The sequence below is a fragment of the Lonchura striata genome, chromosome 26 (genome assembly GCF_046129695.1).
Source record: "Lonchura striata isolate bLonStr1 chromosome 26, bLonStr1.mat, whole genome shotgun sequence".
In the NCBI taxonomy this organism is placed as follows: Eukaryota; Metazoa; Chordata; class Aves; order Passeriformes; family Estrildidae; genus Lonchura; species Lonchura striata.
The window spans coordinates 4249727-4263534 of record NC_134628.1 but is presented as its reverse complement, the minus strand read 5'-3'; the positions used below and the strand labels follow the sequence as shown (position 1 = coordinate 4263534).

Here is a 13808-nt window from a genome sequence, read left to right as displayed (position 1 = left end):
TCTGTGAATTCTGGGAATGATGCTGTGATGAGGGGATGATGCTGCACTGAGCAGGATGATGCTGTGCCCAGCAGGATGTCGCTGTGCTGAGCAGGATTCTGCCACCTCAGCATTTGGACAGGCACTTCCACCCGGATTTTGGCAGCGGGAGCTCACGGTGCGGCGGGGGCAGCCCAGGCTGGGTTGGCCGTGAGCTGCCACCTCAGCCAGCAGAGAGCTTTCACTTTGCTTTGTATCTCCTCAGGTTCTTCCTGAAATTTGCATTTCAAAGCCTCTCCTGCTGCCTGTGTCCCCAGACAAGCCTTGTGCTGTGGGAGTCCTGGGAATCCCTCTGGCTGCCCTGGCAGGTCTGGGACCCTGGCAGGGGTCAGGAACCCCCCTGGACAGAGCCCCCAGAGACACTGGCTGTGATCTCTGTCCATGGAAAAGAGTTTTCAATCTTACAGGATCAATTACCAGCTCTGAGTGTTTGATATAAGTCATAATTAAGTGTGGCACAGGTGCAAAAGTAAAATTTTAGGATTCTAGATGAGGGGTCCAAAGGGGACAAGATGGAGGAAATTGGGTGTGCCTTGTCCTTTTTCTCCTTCTTCTTCATGCCCTCCATGTCTCACTGTGGTGTTGGCATTTTTCTGTTGGTTCAGGCTGGGGACACACTGTCCAACGTAGGTGACAGATATTGGCACGTTCTTGTAAATCCAGCCCAGGGAGTTTCTGGTATTTAATGTTTGTAACATCCCACTGAGGGCAGAGCCCCACACGCTGCCCTGCAGGACAGAGCTGGGCAGGGCAGCAGAACATGTGAGAGATAAACAGAATAAACAACCTTGGAACCAGCACAGACCAATTCTGGCTTCTGCTTTGGCAGCGGGGCTGACAGACAGAGACTTTCTACAATCTCAGAATCATCAATACCTCAGATTCTGACATTGTGCAGCCACAGCAGCTCGAGGCCAAGGTGAGGGGCACTCACAGACACAAATCCCTGCCATGGACAGGCTGGATCTCCCAAGCCAGATCCCAGAGCCAGGCATGGTGGGGCTCCAGCTGTAGCAGCAGAGTAGTGGGGGAGGGAGAGGGAGAAATTGGATTCACAGGCAGCAAATGCAGCTCCCCAGAATGGATGTACATTTTCATTATACACTGAGTAATTGGTGGTAATACAAGAGATATGGGCAGTATCATTATAGACCAGGCTGTGCTGGAGATGGATTATCATCATCTGTCATTATCTGGGCTTCCTTGTGGCTGCTAAAATTGTAGAACATGATTTTAATAACCCTGGAAGGCAAGAATCATTTTTCTTTTGTCACTTAACAACTTGGCCTCATTCACTGATACCTTTAAATAAGAAGGGGGGATTAATTTCTAGTGGGATAAATGCAGACCTGGTTGTTTCCTCCTCTCTTCATTTGCGATGGGGCCCCCTTCGATGCCTGACAGCTTTCAAGGAAATTGCAGATAATGGGGACAGGATGTCAGTGTGGAGCAGGGGGCACAGATCCCCCGGAGACAGGTGGTGCTGCTGACACAGTGCCAGCCCTGGGGCCCCCAGGAAGGGCACTGATGGCACTGGGAACCCCAGCCTGAGGCTCAGGGAGTCTTGCCCAGGAGATCTGGGCAGTACCAGAACAGTCAGGGTGGTGCAGGCACCCCAACCTTCAGTCCCACCAGACACGACCATTTCCCAGGAACCAGGGGAGCTGTGTCGCTCCTGACCCACCCCTGGACACTGTCAGGCTTATTTGGGGATGTTTCATCTGTCACTCCTCTTGGCCATGGAAAAACCCAGCAGCAGGAGAGGGACAAATCAAATTACAAGGCAGCTAATGAAAATAATGGGGAATGAAGCACTTTTGGAGGCTGCTTGGTTGGATTCCTATTTCCCTGTGTCACTGGGTTCAAGCAGGGATGTTTATAACCTCACGAGGACATTTCATTGCCTTTGTGATTAGCTCAATTGACCGTGGATTTTTTGCTCTCCCAGATCTCAGCCCTTGGAAGAGAAGTGCCAGCTCCAGTCACGTTCCTGCCCCACAGCCCCAGCGCCCAGAGCCCCCTGTGCCTTCCAGGGGCCTGGCACTGGCAGCGTGTCCCAGAGTGACATGGACAGGGAATGAAGGGGTGCTCCACAGCCCAGATGGGGGGTTCATACAGCAGAAGCAAGGGGCAGCACTTGGGGGAGCTTTGCCCCTTTTCCATGCAACACTCCAGCCACGAGCAGCTGTCAGCGCCTGCCTGGACTGGCAGCCCCTACCTGCAACTATTGACTCTGAGTAAATAATCCCCAGGTATCCTTTTCTCCTGATAAATGCTGGTTTTTTTCTTTTTTTTCTATTACTGTCAGAGGTGTTTATTAGAGCAGAAAAATAATAGTGCTTTGCTTGCGGCCTGATTGCTGGGAAGTGACAGGAGTGGCCACGCAGCCCTGACAGCTGGCATCAGAGTCAGACCTGCTGCCTGGCACCACGGGCACAGCCAGGTGAGGGGCAGGAAAAGCCCCTGCCCAGGTGGTTTGGTGGGAGGCAGTATCAAAGGGAAAATTCTTTTCAGCAATGGCAGAAGGAGGAGATGCTTTGCAAGGCTGAGCTCTGGAGTGACTCAGCAGAAAAGAGCAGGAATTTCCAGGAATATGAGGGGTGAGAGGCTGGTACAGGGTCCAGCCAAAGCTCATGGGGAGGCTCTTCTGCCACAGAGACCTGTGCAACAGAGGCAGGAAGTAAGAACAGGAATTTCCAGGAATATGAGGGGTGAGAGGCTGGTACTGGGTTCAGCCAAAGCTCATGGGTTTGGGAATCCAGAGCTTCCCTCTGGCTGCCCTGGCAGGTCTGGGACCCTGGCAGGGGTCAGGAACCCCCCTGGACAGAGCCCCCAGAGACACTGGCTGTGATCTCTGCCCATGGAAAAGAGTTTTCAATCTTACAGGATGAATTACCAGCTCTGAGTGTTTGATATCAGTAATAATTAAGTGTGGCACAGGTGCAAAAGTAAAATTTCATTCTAGATGAGGGGCCCAAAGGGGACAAGATGGAGGAAATTTGGTGTGCCTTGTCCTTTTTCTCCTTCTTCATGCCCTCCATGTCTCACTGTGGTGTTGGCATTTTTCTGTTGGTTCAGGCTGGGGACACACTGTCCAACGTAGGTGACAGATCTTGGCACGTTCTTGTAAATCCAGCCCAGGGAGTTTCTGGTATTTAATGTTTGTCACATCCCACTGAGGGCAGAGCCCCACACGCTGCCCTGCAGGACAGAGCTGGGCAGGGCAGCAGAACATGTGAGAGATCAACAGAATAAACAACCTGGAAACCAGCACAGACCAATTATGGCTTCTGCTTTGGCAGTGGGGCAGAAAGACAGAGACTTTCTACAATCTCGGGATCATCAATACCTCAGATTCCGATACATGGGGAGGTTCCTCTGCCACTGACACCTGTGCAACAGAGGCAGGAATTTAAGAACAGGCAATTTTAGGTGGATCTCTCCCTCTTGCCCATCTACCCTGTCAAACCTCTCCGCCAAGCTGCAGCCTCTTGGCACCACTTTGGCATCTGGCAGAGCAGAGATGAATAATGGCAGCACATCCCACCCTCCTCCCCTCCCCATGCCCATCAGGGCCTCCCCGGATCTGCCACACAGAAATTAATCCTCCTGCCTCATTAATTGCAGGAATGTGTCGGGAGCTGTTCAAGGTCAGCCTCGAGGACCCCTGCCATCAATCCTCCCCAGTTTGCTGCTGCCTCGCTGGGGAGGAGCTGGCAGTGGCACAGCAGGGACAAGCACCAGGGACATCTCTGGGGTTTGGGCGACCAGAGCCTGCAGACACAGGAGGGTCCTGCATGGGCAGGAGTGGCTCCATGCTGGCAGGCTGCCCACGTCCCCCTGTCCCCCTGGGGATGCCATCCAGAGCCAAGGGTCCTCTCCTGGCCACCTCTGCCCACCCACAGAGCAACTTGATGGGGAGCCCTCTGCTCCCTCCTCACTGCTGATGGCTGAGCAAGGGGGTAGTCTGAACTAATTGCATTGGGCACCAATTAAGCAGCTCTCCTCACCCATTAGAGATTGCAGAAGCTTTTGCACTTAGATCTTGCATCTTATGTGACTGGCAATATTCTGTTTTTAGGGAATGAAAAGAAGAAAGGGAAAATCCCTTTAGGGGAGCTGGGCTTTGCTGCCTGTGGAGCTGCTACACACCAGGAATGTACTTTATTCTGTTTAAGAGCAATGATCCACCCAGCAGGGATTGAATCAGAGGCACTGGGAATAGAGAAGTGGCTGAGAGCTCCCAAGCATTGAATGTAGGGCTGCTGTCTGTGGACTGCAAGCAGAGCTGCCCAAAAGCTGCTGCCCAATGCTAGCAGTCCCCATCCTACAAACTGCAACCAGGAAAAACCCCGCAGCTTCTTCCCCTTTCCACCTTCCCCCTTGCCTGATGGCCTCAGACTTGGGAGGCTCTTCTGTCACGAACCGGGAGCCACTGCCCCACCACTGACCCCAAAACCTGCTTTGTGAGCATCCGCCTTCCCTTCAAACCGTGCTCCCTGTCTGTCCTGCACCATGGCCTGTGTCACCACCTGCCTCTGCGCCGTGGCACCCTTGGGCACCCAGCCGGCCCTCACAGCCTGGCATCCTCCTCCCCATGCATCCTCCTGCCCCAGCCCCTCTGCCAGGCTGGCTGGGCCCCTCGGCTCAGGATCTCTGCGGGGGTGGCTCCCTGCGCCCTGCCTCGTATTCCTGTCCCATCCCAGGGACGGGATCTGCGAGCTTGTGAGCGTGACTCAGAGCCGAAGGGGAACCGAGAGCGCTGACAGGGGGCACGGCTGCTCCATCCCCGCTCTCGGGCCGCTCTCCAGCAATTGGAGCCTCCTTGGGCGAGCCTGGAGCCCGAGGACAGGGATGCCAGGTCCCCTGCCCAGCCCGGATCGCAGCCTGCGGCGGGGCCCCGCCGGCGCGGGGTCCAGCTGGGTGCTCGCAGCGCTGCGCCCTCGGTTCCCACGGAGATGCCCACGTCGCCATGGCTACCCGGGGACATTGGGCTCGGCTGGTAAACAGCCCGCAGGCACCGGCTGTCGTCCCCAGGCGCTGCGGGTTGCTACACCCCGGGGAAATGTTGCGACGGCAGCTCCCCCGGCTCGGGCAGGCAGTGGGCACCGGGCCCCGTGCCCCAGCCCAGCGTGCTGAGCCCTCACCCCACTCCCAGCAGCAGCCTGACCCCTTACAAGCAGGGCAGATTTAGGGGAAGGTGCCCTTGCTTGGACTGTCTGTGAGAGCCCCAGGGAATCCCGTCCGGCCAGCGCCCGGCTCGGCAGGAGGCAAAGCCGCATCTCCCCAGGCTGTGTCCCGGCACACCGACACACCCTGCTGCCAGGGCTGCTCTGGCCCCCAGGTTTGGCAGCACGGGGCTATGTGAGCCCTGTAGCGCGGAGATGCAACACCGCCCCAGCCCAGCGTAAACAGCGCTTGGCACAACAGCCGCCCTGGTTGCGAAGGCTGCGAGTGTGGGAGGGTTGAGCAAACTTCTGTTTACCCCCACGCCAGCCCCATCCCACCAGACACGGGATTCCCCGCCGGGGCTGTGCTCCAGCCTGGCACGGGTGGGCACGGCAGCTCGGCACGGCCCCAGGCAAGGAGCTGTGAAAGAGCATGGGTTAATGGTCAGTACTGGGAAATACTGGTGGGAATATCATGCCCTCGGGCATCTTGTGGGCTGCACACCCTAGGACATGTATTGTAAATGCAGACGAGCCCAATAGGAAGAAATTACGATGTCTGACTCAACTCAGAAGGCTGAATTATTTCTTTATTATAACTATGCTAAAATACATTAATATACTATATAAAAGGAGGATACTAAAACTACATACTACTTTCTCTGACTCTAACTCCCACACAACTCGTGACCCTCTCTCAAGGGTCTAGACCCAAGTGGATTGGATTGGCCATGAGGTTCAAACAATCCTCACCAGAATCCAACCAAGCACTCACTCCAGGTAAACAATTCTCCAAACACATTCCACATTGGAAAAACAAGGAGCAGAAATAGAAATTGTTTTCTCTTTCATTTCTCTCTGTGCACCTCTATGAAAAATCCTGAGAGGGAGAGAAATGTGCTTGCCACAGACACGGACACGGACTCGGGCATGGGGATGCGGGCTGCTCCCAGGTGGCATCACACAGCTGGGTTTGCCTCCTGCCCCTTGAGTTGCTCATGCCCTGGCCCATGGCCTGCTGCCACTTTCCCCAGCGCCCCTCTGCCGTGTCCCCCAGCCCAGGCCGGTGGCCCCAGGGCAGTTGCAGTGAGGAACTGTCTGTGCCCCATCCCGGCTGTGCCAAGCCCTGCCCAGGAGCGGGCAGGGTGGAGGCCGGGCGCTGCTCAGGGTGCCCGCGCCCCCTGGGCTTTCCTGCCTGCGGCGAGCGAGGGGGTCGCAGACTTCAGGGAAGTGTTTTGCAATCACCTTCTTCAGAGCGTCACAGCAACTAACGAACGGCCCTGGTTTTGAGGAACTAACGGGGAAAGCAGCATGTTAGCAAACACGCTGAGCACGGCCAGCCGCCCGCTGCCGGAGCCCCGGGCTCGGAGCGGGCGGTGAGCGGCTGCCGGGCACACCGGACACCGAGGAGAGGCAGGGACGGAGGCGAGGTAGGGGTGGAGGTGAGGTAGGGGTGGGTGTCACTCAGGTCCCACCGAGCAGCATCTGGTCTGTGGCCGCTCTGCCCGTCCCCCCACGTGCCGAGAGCCCAGGGGTGGCCGCTGTCCCCCTGCCACTCTCGAGTGCTTTGGCTTGGGGGGCGAGGAGCTGTGGGCACCCGGAGATGGGCACAGTGTGGGCAGCTCCTCCTGGACCAGGAACGTGTCTGGGACCCATCCGGGGCAGAGGATCCGGGCAGGGCAGAGGCAGCCACCGCTCGCAGGGCCATTCCCAGCAGCGGGCAGGGGATAACCGGGAGGGGCGTGGGCAGACCCCGCAGCCCCGGCCAGTCCCGCTCTGCTGCTGTCGGTCATTCGCTTCTCTCCCAGCTTATCGCCCTCCGCCGCCCTCACCCGCCCTCAAACCGCAAATCTCTGCCCGGCAGCGGCTGGAGATAATGGAGATAAAATCAGCCCGTGCTGCGGCCGGGCACAGGGTGCTGTGGCCGGGATGGGGTGCGGGGTGACGGCGGTGTGGGGGGACCCGCGTTCCGGGGTCTCTCCGCTGCGCGTCCCACGCCGGCGGCGGTGGCGGCGCGGGCGGCGAGCCGGGGGCGGAGGTGTCAGAAGGGCTGCGGGAAGGGCTGACGCTGGCAGCGAAAGGACATTCTGCTCCAGGGAAAGCCGGTGACAATGGAGCCCGGCTCCTTCAGCCCACCTCGTCCCCAGTCCTTGCCGACCCCCAGGACAAGGTGCTTTCTCCGCTCCAGGTGATGCCAAAGCCACGGAGGACACCATGGCCAGGCGCGGTGCTGGGACACCCTTCCTGCGGCAGCTCTCCCTGCTCCTGCTCCTCCACCTGGGCGGTGAGTGCGCTCCATCCTGTCCCGTCCCACGCCACCCGCAGCACCCTGTGCCCAGCCGGGCTGGCCGGGCCCGGGGCGGGCAGGAACGGCGGCAGCACGGGCAGGATGGGGCCTGGCACGTGCTGGTGCCTTGCCTAACGCTTGGCTCTTCCTCTCCAGAGAGGGGGGCCCGTCTAAGGGAAGAGGCTCATCTCTATACCCTGCCTGGGTGCTGAGGAGCTGAGATGGCTTTGTCACAGCTGTGCCCAGGATGTGACATGTCTTTCCTGCCCGCAGGGACACTGGGCTGTGCCTCAGTGACTGTGAGCCCCCGCGTTGTGCCCCTGGGCTCGGCTGTCACAGCATCCTGCACCATCCAGAGAGAGCTGTGCCACGGCTTGGAGCAGGGGAAGGTCCGGATCAGCTGGATGCTGGACAACAAGCTTGTGTCTGGGAGCCAGCACCAGGGTCCAGGAGGCACAGAGGTGTCCAACCTCACCCTGCCCCGGTTCAACCTCACACAGGCCAGGCTGTTCTGCTGTGTGGAGTGGAATGGAACCAAGCAGCGCGTTGGCATGGCCGAGATCAGGGCGGGCTGTAAGTCTGCTGCCACTGTGGGTCACCCTCCTCTCCAGCAGGGACGGGCACCTGCTCAGGCTCCTTCCTGGCTGTTCTCCCCCAGACCCTCCTGCAAAGCCCCTCAACCTCAGCTGTGTCCTGAACCTCAGTGACTATGGGCTGACGTGCCGATGGGAGCAGGGAACCAACAGCCACCTCCCCACCAGCGTCGTGCTGAAATGCACGGGGTAAGTCCCGGGACCGTGCTCCCCTGCCAAACCCCAGAGCAAGGACCCCGAGCCCACTGCCCTGTCTGCCACAGGAGCGGAGCCGGGGCAGTGACGGGCTGCACCCCGCGAGGAGGGCACAGCCACTGCACCGTGCCACGCCGGCTGCTCCAGCTGTACCGGCAAATGGAGATCTGGGTGTCTGCCACCAACGCCCTGGGCACGGCCGAGTCCGAGCGCCTCTGCATCGACCCCATGGACGTGGGTGAGTGATGGTGCAGGGGTCAGGGGCCGGGGAAAGCTCGTCAGCAGTGACAGGGGTGTTAAAGTGACATTAAAGCCCGTGAGGTCCCGTTTTACGGGCAGCTCCGTGATGGATGTCCTGCCGGGATGAATCGGTGCCAGCGCCGCGGTGCAGAGCGAGCAGCGCGCACGGCGGGTTATGAGCTGCCAGTTGACCTGCTGCACTCCACAGCTCCTGCAGCAATTGATTACCCATTTATTCTGCAGCTCTATTAATAATGGATCCAGAGCCTATAAACTATTTATAAAAGGAGCCTTCCCAGATGGAGAGACTTATCCTCCCTCATCTGGGGCTGGGGAAGGGCTGCCCAGGAACCAGCTGAGCTCTGCCATGCCTATGCCACACTCTCACCCCCAAGCCTACCCAAATGTGGGGTGTTCCAGGCACCAGGCCCCATGGAATCTGTTTTCTCTGCATAGGCATTAATGCAGAGCTGTGCCAGCGTTGCTCCCACGGGCATTACTCCATCCCAAGCAGGGGAACACACACTGGCTCCTGTCCCTCACCCCCAGCCATTCTCATACATGTTTTGGGGTGATTCCCCCCACTTCCTGCTGCAGCACCCTGGCTGCAGCTCCTGGCATTAACAGGCACACGTGAGGTCATGGCTCTGGGCACTGCCCACCACACACCTCTCCAGCTGTCCCCTGCCCTTCCTACAGCCAAGCTGGACCCCCCAACACTGCAGAGCATCCAGTCCATCCCCTTCCAGACCGACTGCATTGCCCTGGCCTGGGACGTGGCGTGGGGCACAGAGCACATGGAGCTGCAGTGTGAGCTGCGCTACCGGGCAGCTGAGGACTCTGCCTGGCTTCTGGTGAGTGCTGCTGGGGCAGGGGGAGCGGGCAGGAGCCGGGACCCTCCCACTGCTCCAAGCCTTGCCTCACACCTTGCTGTCCCACTCCCACGGGGACCCTTCTGCTCCCACTGCTGGAGGAGCAGTGGGAGCAGAAGGGTCCCCGTGTGAGTGGGACAGCAAGGTGTCCCCCGAGCCCAGGGCAGGGCCAGCCCCTGCCCGAGGCAGGAGGCAGCACAGCCCCGTTCCGGCTGTCCCAGGTCAGCGGCATCATCGGCCAGGCCGGCTCGGCGCAGCGCTGCGGATTCCTGTTCGGCACGCAGTACCGCTTCCAGATGCGCTGCCGGCGGAGCTCAGCGGCAGCTTTGGCCTCCTGGAGCGAGTGGAGCCCAGTCAGGAACTTCACCACCCATGAGAAAGGTGAGTGGGAGTCACCTGCGGGGTCCCCTCTGCCCGAGCAGATGGCACAGTGCTGGGGACACAGGGCACAGAGCTGAGGACACAGGGCAGAGCATTGGGGACACAGGGCACAGAGCTGGGGACACACAGCACAGAGCTGGGGACACAGGGACAGCACTGGGGACACAGGGACAGCACTGGGGACACACGGCAGAGCACTGGGGACATGGCACAGCGCTGGGGACAGAGGGCACATTGCTGGGGACACATGGCACAGAGCTGGGGACACACAGCACAGTGCTGGGGACACACGGCACAGAGCTGGGGACACACAGCACAGCGCTGGGGACAGAGGGCACAGAGCTGGGGACACACAGCACAGCACTGGGGACACAGGGACAGCTCTGGGGACACATGGCACAGAGCTGGGGACACACAGCACAGAGCTGGGGACACACAGCACAGCACTGGGGACACAGGGACAGCACTGGGGACACATGGCACAGAGCTGGGGACACACAGCACAGTGCTGGGGACACAGGCACAGCACTGGGTACACACAGCACAGAGCTGGGGACACACAGCAGAGCACTGGGGACATGGCACAGTGCTGGGGACACACAGCACAGTGCTGGGGACACAGCCACACGGGTCTCAGCTTCTCGCACCCGTCCCGTTGCAGCCCCCACAGGGAAGCTGGACGCCTGGTGGGGGGCTCAGCCGGCCGGGCCCGGGGGGCGGCTGGAGGTGCAGCTGCGCTGGAAGGTGAGCAGGGGCGGCCGGGGGCATTCCCGAAATTCCTGCAGGGACTGCCACCCACACGCCCTGCCCGCACCAGGTCCCACGGCAGCGGGACGCCAACGGGCGAGTGCTGGGCTACCGCGTCACCCTGAGCCCCCGGAGGAGGGGCAGGGACCCCCCGACCATCTGCAACACCACCCACACCCAGTGCAACTTCTCGGTGCCCGCGGCCACCAGGAGGGTCTACCTGTCAGCCTACAACGCCGCCGGCGAGTCGGCGCCGACCGAGGTCATCCTGCTGCAGAGGAAAGGTGAGGGCAGTGCCCGAAACCCCCGCGCATCCCCCGCGGCTCTGCTCGCTCCGAGCAAGGAGACGGCAGACTCCAAACCCGGCTGCACAGGGGAGGTGCTCCCCTCTCCTGCCATCCCGGCTGCTTGTCCCACGCAGGGCAGCCCCTGGCCGGGCTCCGGGCTGTGCCCGGCGGCGAGCGCAGCCTCTGGGTGCACTGGGAGGCACCGCCGGCCCCGGTGATCGCCTACGTCCTGGAGTGGCAGCGGGTGACAGCCGAGCCTGGGCACTGCAGCGCCTGCTGGCAGATGGAGCGTGACGGGACTGCCACCAGAGCCCTTATCCAGGGTAAGTGGGGGCTGCCAGGGAGCCCTGACCCCCTGCTCAGCTGTCCCAGGGGGCTGACACCCATCCTGACCAAACCAGGACCAAGGCGTGCCCCCAGCTCGCTTCCCACCCTCCCTCCTCCTTCTGGATGCACCCCCAGGGTGGGTGGGCTGGTGCTGGGGGGTCTCAGCAGCCAGGGCCTGAGCTCCCAGCCCTCTCTGCTTTCCCCTGCAGATGGCATCGAGCCTTTCCAGCGCTACAACATCTCACTGTACCCCCTCTATGAGGGCACGGTCGGGGTGCCCGTGCACACCACAGCCTACTCCCAGGAGAAGGGTACGTGGGAAGGATACCCCACCACCAGGACTTTGCCCTTCCAAAAGGAGGAACAACCTCTTCCCCACCTACCCCAAATCCAGGGGCTGTACTAAAGAGCTCAGCTTGGGGGGCTGGATTTGTCTCATCTCCGAGTGTGCTCTCAGCCCCCCTGCAGCATGGGCAGGTCCTGACGCCCACACTTTGGGAGTGGGACCCCCCCCATCAGTTCCCACCTGAGGCAGTGGCTCTGCTCAGCACTTGGTCCCCCTTGTCCTGCTCTTTCCAGCACCATCCCATGCCCCCAAGCTTCACCTGAAGAGGATCAGCAAGTCAGAGGCTGAGCTATGCTGGGAGCCACTGCCAGTGGAGATGCAGAATGGCTTCATCACCAGCTACACCATCTTCTGGGCCAGCAGCATCACCAACATGGCCAGTGAGTGCTGCCCGCAGCACCATGGACCTTGTCCTCTGTCCCACCTCGAGATTCTGGGTGGAGATACCAGGAGTCCCTGTGTTCTCCTCAGAGAGGGTCAGGGAGTTCTGTGCGCCCCACACAGGGCTCCCTGCCAGCAGATACCTGTGGGGTGTGCTGTGGGGGGCTGTGCAGGTGGGGGCATTCTGCCACACCAACAGCCCCGTGTGTGCCCAGGTGCCACCGTGAATCCCTCCCTCAGCTCCTTCGCCATCCGGGGGCTGAAGCCATCGACCCTGTACAAGGTGCACATCATGGCATCCACGGCTGCTGGCAGCACCAACGGCACCAGCCTGACCCTGGTGACCACAGTGCTGGGTGAGGGCTGCGGCCACCCGGGGCGAGGCGACGAGGGAGGGGACCCGCAGCTCCCGGTCCTGCCTCATGGCACAGCACAGCTGGCGGTGCCTGCTGCAGCTCCCTGCGACCCTGTCCCTCTTCCCAGATGACACCGAGATCCAGTTCCTCTTCCTGAGCCTGGGGCTGGTCTTTGTCGGCCTCATGGTGTTGCTCATCTGCTTCCAGAAGAACGAGCGGTGAGTAGCGGAGCCCTGCCCGGGCCGGGCTGCCGGGTGGGACAGGGTGGCCTTGGAGCGATGACATCCCGCCGGGAGCCGGTCCAGCACTGAGGCCACCCATTGCAGCCCGCCTCGCTGAGTCCCCTCATCCCCGTGGTCCCCAGGATGAAGGAGCAGCTCTGGCCCAGCGTCCCCGACCCCGCCAACAGCAGCCTGGGCAAGTGGGTGCCGGCAGCGGCGCCGCAGGTGAGAGCGGGCGGCTGCTCCCCCGGTGCCCACGGGAGGGACAGCAGGGACGGCTGGCATCGCCCGTGACCTCCCGCTGCTCCCCAGGAGCCGCTCCACGTCCTGGCCGCCAGGGAGCCCGGCCCCGCCGCCATCTCCACGGTGACCGTGCTGGAGGGGGAAGCGGGGAAGCAGCCGGGGAAGGAGCCCCCCGGCCCGGCCGCCGCCCCGCCGGCGCTGCCGCGGCCCTACGTGCGGCAGGAGGGTCCCGGGGAGCCCGTGCAGTACGCGCGGGTGGGCGGCGCGGGGTACCGGGGGCAGCGGCTGCTCCCCGAGCCCGCTCCCCGCTTCTACGAGAACCTGCGGGGCCGCGGGGACGGCGGCGGCGGCGGAGGGGATTGGGGGTTCCTGGAGGAGCCCCCCGCCACCTTCCCGCTGCTGCAGGGACTCCGCATCGGCGGCGCCGAGGAGCTGCACGAGTGCCGGGCGGACTAGCGCGGGCTGGAGCTGGGCGGCGGCTCCGCCAGCGGCGGCCCCGGGCAGCCGGCTCCACCCGCGGGGCTCCGGCCGCACCCCGGGGCGCTGCCCGGATCCAGCCCGCTCTGTGTGCGTGTCCGCCGCCGAACGGCTCCCTCCGAAATAAACGGGGACGTGCTGAGAACAACCCGGGCGTCTCTGCGGGAAGCGAGCGGGATAGGGATGGGATAGGGCGGGGACGGGACAGAAACGGAGATGGAGATTGGGGATGGGGATGGGGATGGGGATGGGGATGGGGATGGGGATGGGGATGGGGATAGGGATAGGGATAGGGATAGGGATAGGGATAGGGATAGGGATAGGGATAGGGATAGGGATAGGGATAGGGATAGGGACCGAGACGGGGACGGGACTGAGACGGGGATGGGGATGGCGATGGGGAAGGGACCGAAACGGAGATGGGGATGGGGATAGGGATGGGAATGGGGATGGGGACGGGACCGAGATGGGGACAGGACGGGGATCGGGACCGGGACGAGGACGGGAACAGGTAGGAGACGAAACCGAGACGGGTACGGAGATGGCGATGAGACCTGGATGGGGACGGGGACAGTAAGGGCACCGGGACGAGGATGGGGACGGAGAGGAGACCGGGACCGGGACCGGGATCCTGGACGGCCATCGACT

General features: G+C 61.5%; 1 protein-coding gene across 1 annotated transcript; it reads left to right on the top strand.

The window, feature by feature from the left end:
- Positions 1-6628: 6628 nt before the first annotated feature.
- On the top strand, positions 6629-13139 carry CSF3R (colony stimulating factor 3 receptor). Its single transcript, XM_031506775.2, has 16 exons — positions 6629-6637; positions 7396-7491; positions 7768-8067; positions 8153-8276; positions 8351-8520; positions 9222-9376; positions 9616-9775; positions 10437-10519; positions 10593-10806; positions 10944-11132; positions 11346-11447; positions 11716-11862; positions 12079-12219; positions 12347-12437; positions 12584-12665; positions 12753-13139. The coding sequence occupies exons 2-16, from the start codon at positions 7422-7424 to the stop codon at positions 13137-13139; spliced, it is 2415 nt and encodes an 804-aa protein (XP_031362635.2). The 5' UTR covers positions 6629-6637; positions 7396-7421.
- The last annotated feature ends 669 nt before the right edge of the window (positions 13140-13808 follow it).